The sequence below is a fragment of the Lampetra fluviatilis genome, unplaced genomic scaffold (genome assembly GCF_964198595.1).
Source record: "Lampetra fluviatilis unplaced genomic scaffold, kcLamFluv1.1 SCAFFOLD_815, whole genome shotgun sequence".
Lineage (NCBI taxonomy): Eukaryota > Metazoa > Chordata > Hyperoartia > Petromyzontiformes > Petromyzontidae > Lampetra > Lampetra fluviatilis.
In genome coordinates this window covers 28,887-35,000 of record NW_027620902.1, presented here as the reverse complement: position 1 = coordinate 35,000, position 6,114 = coordinate 28,887, and the positions used below count along the sequence as shown (strand labels likewise).

General features: G+C 53.7%; 1 protein-coding gene across 2 annotated transcripts in view; it reads left to right on the top strand.

Annotated features, from left to right (window-relative positions):
• Positions 1-5,040, top strand: part of LOC144954519 (putative endochitinase) — a 12,746-nt gene extending 7,706 nt beyond the window's left edge. For both annotated transcript variants that reach the window (XM_078884991.1, XM_078884990.1), the window contains 2 exons: positions 3,715-3,893; positions 4,976-5,040. In XM_078884991.1, the coding sequence (XP_078741117.1) occupies positions 3,715-3,872 (158 nt within the window). In that variant the 3' untranslated portion in view covers positions 3,873-3,893; positions 4,976-5,040. The remainder of the gene's footprint in view (positions 1-3,714; positions 3,894-4,975) is intronic.
• Positions 5,041-6,114: the final 1,074 nt, after the last annotated feature.

Below are 6,114 nucleotides of genomic sequence, written 5' to 3'. Positions count from 1 at the left end.
TGAGTTAGTGGGTGGATGAGTGATTGAGTGAGTGAGTCAGTGAGCGGATGAGTTAGTGGGTGGGTGAGTGAGTATGTGAGTGATTAAGTGGGTGGGTGAGTGGGTGGGTGAGTGATTGAGTGGGTAGGTTAGTTAGTGGGTGGGTGGGTGGCTGGGTGAGTGAGTTAGTGGGTGGGTGAGTGGATGGGTGGGTGAGTGGGTGGCTGGGTGAGTGAGTTAATGGGTGGATGAGTGGGTGGATGAGTGATTGAGTGAGTTAGTGGGTGGGTGGGTGGGTGAGTAGGTGAGTGAATGATTGAGTGGGTGATTGAGTGGGTGGCTGAGTGTGTGAGTTAGTGGGTGGGTGAGTGGGTGGGTGGGTGAGTGGGTGATTGAGTGAGTGAGTTAATGGGTGGATGAGTGGGTGGATGAGTGATTGAGTGAGTTAGTGGGTGGGTGGGTGAGTAGATGAGTGATTGATTGAGTGGGTGAGTGAGTGGGTGGCTGAGTGTGTGAGTTAGTGGCTGGGTGAGTGAGTTAGTGGGTGGATGAGTGATTGAGTGAGTCAGTGAGCGGATGAGTTAGTGTGTGGGTGAGTGAGTAGGTGAGTGATTGAGTGGGTGGGTGAGTGGGTGGGTGAGTGATTGAGTGTGTAGGTTAGTTAGTGGGTGCGTGGGTGGCTGGGTGAGTGAGTTAGTGGGTGGATGAGTGATTGAGTGAGTCAGTGAGCGGATGAGTTAGTGGGTGAGTGAGTGAGTAGGTGAGTGATTGAGTGGGTGGGTGAGTGGGTGGGTGAGTGATTGAGTGGGTAGGTTAGTTGGTGGGTGGGTGGGTGGCTGGGTGAGTGAGTTAGTGGGTGGATGAGTGATTTAGTGAGTCAGTGAGCGGATGAGTTAGTGGGTGGGTGAGTAGGTAAGTGATTGAGTGGGTGGGTGAGTGATTGAGTGGGTAGGTTTGTTAGTGGGTGGGTGTGTGGCTGGGTGAGTGAGTGGGTGGGTGGCTGGGTGGGTGGGTGGCTGGGTGGGTGATTTAGTGGATGGATGAGTGGGTGAGTGAGTGAGTGGGTGGATGAGTGATTGAGTGAGTAGGTGGGTGAGTGGGTGAGTTAGTGGGTGAGTTAGTGGGTGGGTGAGTGGGTGGGTAAATGGGTGAGTGAGTGAGTGAGTGGGTGGATGATTGGGTGGATGAGTGACTGAGTGAGTTAGTGAGTGGATGAGTTAGTGGGTGGGTGACTAGGTGAGTGATTGAGTTGGTGGGTGAGTGATTGCGTGAGTTAGTGAGTGGGTTAGTTAGTGGGTGGGTGACTAGGTGAGTTATTGAGTGGGTGGGTGAGTGATTGCGTGAGTTAGTGAGTGGGTGAGTTAGTGGGTGGATGAGTTGGTGAATTATTAAGTGGGTGAGTGAGTATGTGGCTGGGTGGGTGAGTTAGTGGGTGAGTGGCTGGGTGGCTGGGTGGGTGAGTTAGTGGATGGATGATTTTGTGGGTGAGTGGGTGGATGAGTGATTGAGTGAGTTAGTGGGTGGATGAGTGAGTGGGTGGGTGAGTAGGTGAATGATTGAGTGGGTGGGTGAATTAGTGGGTGGCTGGGTGGTTGGGTGAGTGAATGGGTGGGTGAGTAGGTGGGTGGATGAATGAGTGATTGAAAAATCAACGTAGTAACCATCATTGGGAGATAGACAGAGACAGAGAGACAAACACAGAGACCCATAGAGACACGCAGAGACCCATAGAGACACGCAGAGACCCATAGAGACACGCAGAGACCCATAGAGACACACAGAGACCCATAGAGACACGCAGAGACCCATAGAGACACACAGAGACCCATAGAGACACGCAGAGACCCATAGAGACACCCAGAGACCCATAGAGACACCCAGAGACCCATAGAGACACACAGAGACCCATAGAGACACGCAGAGACCCATAGAGACACCCAAAGACCCATAGAGACACGCAGAGACCCATAGCGATACACAGAAACCCATAGAGACATCCAGAGACCCAGAGACACCTGGAGATGAACTGAGACCCATAGAGACACACAGAGACCCATAGAGACACCCAGAGACACCCAGAGACACCCAGAGACACACAGAGACCCATAGAGACACACAGAGACCCATAGAGACACACAGAGACCCATAGAGACACGCAGAGACCCATAGAGACACACAGAGATCCATAGAGACACACAAAGACCCACAGAGACACCCAGAGACCCATAGAGACACACAGAGACCCATAGAGACACACAGAGACCCATAGAGACACACAGAGACACCCAGAGACACACAGAGACCCATAGAGACACACAGAGATCCATAGAGACACACAGAGACCCATAGAGACACGCAGAGACCCATAGAGACACCCAGATACCCCTGGAGACACCCAGAGACCCATAGAGACACACAGAGACCCATAGAGACACCCAGAGACCCAGGGACACCTGGAGATGATCTGAGACCCATAGAGACACACAGAGACCCATAGAGACACCCAGAGATACCCAGAGACACACAGAGACCCATAGAGACACCCAGAGACCCATAGAGACACCCAAGACACCCAGAGACACCTGGAGATGAACTGAGACCCATAGAGACACACAGAGACCCATAGAGACACACAGAGACCCATAGAGACACACAGAGACACCCAGAGACACCCAGAGACCCATAGAGACACCCAGAGACCCAGAGACACGTAGAGATTGATAGATACCCATAGAGACACACAGAGACACCCAGAGACACCCAGAGACACCCAGAGACCCATAGAGACACACAGAGACCCAGAGACACGTGGAGATGAACTGAGACCCATAGAGACACACAGAGACACACAGAGACACCCAGAGACACCCAGAGACACCCAGAGACCCATAAAGACACCCAGAGACCCAGAGACACGTGGAGATTGATAGAGACCCATAGAGACACACAGAGACACCCAGAGACACCCAGAGACACCCAGAGACCCATAGAGACTCACAGAGACCCAGAGACACGTGGAGATGAACTGAGACCCATAGAGACACACAGAGACACACAGAGACACCCAGTGACCCATAGAGACACTCAGAGACCCAGAGACACGTGGAGATGAACTGAGACCCATAGAGACACACAGAGACACCCAGAGACACCCAGAGACACACAGAGACCCATAGAGACACCCAGAGACCCAGAGACACGTGGAGATTGATAGAGACCCATAGAGACACACAGAGCCACCCAGAGACACCCAGAGACACCCAGAGACCCATAGAGACATCCAGAGACCCAGAGACACCTGGAGATCAACTGAGACCCATAGAGACACACAGAGACACCCAGAGACCCATAGAGACACACAGAGACCCAGAGACACGTGGAGATGAACTGAGACCCATAGAGACACACAGATACACCCAGAGACACCCAGAGACACCCAGAGACCCATAGAGACACACAGAGACCCAGAGACACGTGGAGATGAACTGAGACCCATAAAGACACACAAAGACACCCAGAGACACACAGAGACACACAGAGACCCATAGAGACACACAGAGACCCAGAGACACGTGGAGATGAACTGAGACCCATAAAGACACACAAAGACACCCAGAGACACCCAGAGACACACAGAGACCCATAGAGACACACAGAGACCCAGAGACACGTGGAGATGAACTGAGACCCCTCTCTCTCTGTCTCCCCCCCCCTCCTCCCGCATGACCCCCCCAGGTCCCAGCCCCAACTTCTGTCTGTATAAGAGTGACGGGATGTACAGTGACCCTGGTGATCGCAACTCCTTCTACCACTGCTCCAACACCGTCGCGTACCACAAGCAGTGTCCCGAGGGGCTCTCCTTCTCGCAGAACGCAGGGCAGTGCATCTGGTAGCGGTGTGGTGGTAGCCACAGGGTGAGTGTGAGCCGTGTGTCTTTTGGTGGTGTGTGTTATAGTACACTGTAGTAGGTTTTTACCCTTTTAAACTGTTACCAAAAAACTGACACCTTCATTCAAGGCATCGTGTTTGCAATGACCACAACACAAGTAGAAATTGCTGCTGCTATTCGCAACTAACAGCACTTGCCCCTACAGCCCTGCTAGAGGCTACCTGGGGGAGCTTTGTCTGTGCGTGGTGTGTGTAGTACATAGACACTGCTGCTACTAACAGCACTTGCCCCTACAGCCCTGCTAGAGGCTACCTGGGGGGCTTTGTCTGTGTGTGGTGTGTGTACTACACAGACACTGCTGCTACTAACAGCACTTGCCCCTACAGCCCTGCTAGAGGCTGCCTGGGGAAGCTTTGTCTGCGTGTGGTGTGTGTAGTACATAGACACTGCTGATACTACTCGCAACTAACAGCACTTGCCCCTACAGCCCTGCTAGAGGCTACCTGGGGAGCTTTGTCTGTGTGTAGTGTGTGTAGTACATAGACACTGCTGCTACTAGCAGCACTTGCCCCTACAGCCCTGCTAGAGGCTACCTGGGGGAGATTTGTCTCTGCGTGGTGTGTGTAGTACATAGACACTGCTGCTGCTCACAGCACTTGCCCCTACAGCCCTGCTAGAGGCTACCTGGGGGAGCTTTGTCTGTGTGGTGGTGTGTGTAGTACATAGACACTGCTGCTGCTCACAGCACTTGCCCCTACAGCCCTGCTAGAGGCTACCTGGGGGAGCTTTGTCTGTGTGGTGGTGTGTGTAGTACATAGACACTGCTGCTGCTCACAGCACTTGCCCCTACAGCCCTGCTAGAGGCTACCTGGGGGGCTTTGTCTGTGTGTGGTGTGTGTAGTACATAGACACTTCTGCTACTAGCAGCACTTGCCCCTACAGCCCTGCTAGAGGCTACCTGGGGAGCTTTGTCTGTGTGTAGTGTGTGTAGTACATAGACACTGCTGCTACTAGCAGCACTTGCCCCTACAGCCCTGCTAGAGGCTACCTGGGGGAGCTTTGTCTGTGTCTCTCATCCACGTGTTCCTCTCTCTCTGCGATCAACAGAAGCACCGTGATCTACCCACCGCTGGATGCAGATCCGTGTAATCGATGGTTGAAAATAAACTGATGCAAAAAATATATTGGTTGTGTGTGTCTCTGTGTGTGTGTGGCTGTGTGTGTGTCTGTGTGTGTGTGTGGCTGTGTGTGTGTGGCTGTGTGTGTGTGGCTGTGTGTGTGTGTGTGTCTGTGTGAGTGTGTCTGTGAGTGTGTCTGTCTGTGTGTGTGTCTCTCTGTGTGTGTCTGCGTGTGTGTCTGTATGTGTGTGTCTGTCTGTGTGTGTGTCTCTGTGTGTCTCTGTGTGTGTCTGTGTGTGTGTCTCTGTGAGTGTGTGTGTGTCTGTGTGTGTGTCTGTCTGTGTGTCTGTGTGTGTGTCTGTGTGTGTCTGTGCGTGTGTCTGCGTGTGTGCATGTGTGGGGAGCGGTGGGTGTAGTGGTTAGCGCTACGCTGCGCTACGAACCCGGCGACCCGAGTTCGATTCCCGCTCACGGCCCACACCAGTGACGATTATCTGAACCGGTCCCGGGCCTCCCCTAGGTCGACTCAGCCTCAAATGGTTCGGTGTGCAAACATCGCTAGCACTGGGGAGACAAAGGCGGCCGGGCGTGGTGCTGGCCACCCACCCCCTCGTGTGCCGTGCCGGCCTTCATAGGTGCTCGCTAACAGCACTTGCCCCTACAGTCTGTTAAGGCTACACGGGGGATCTTTGTCTTTGGAGCAGCTAAAATGCAGCAAGTTTGTTCAGTCGGGGGTACAGCTGGTGGTGCATCAGCCACTCATCTCAGTCAACCCATGGCACCTGCAGGGTCTGTCACGTGACCTCATCCTGGTGTACCTAGCCTGGTACAGCAGTACAACCCGTGGCACCTGCAGGGTCTGTCACGTGACCTCATCCTGGTGTACCTAACTTGGCACAGCAACACAACCCATTGCACCTGCAGGGTCTGTCACGTGACCTCCTCCTCCTGCACCTAGCCTGGTACAGCAGTCAACCCGTGGCACCTGCAGGGTCTGTCACGTGACCTCATCCTGGTGTACCTAGCCTGGCACAGCAGTACAACCCATGGCACCTGCTGGGTCTGTCACGTGACCTCATCCTGGTGTACCTAGCCTGGCACAGCGGCACAACCCAAGGCACCTGCTGG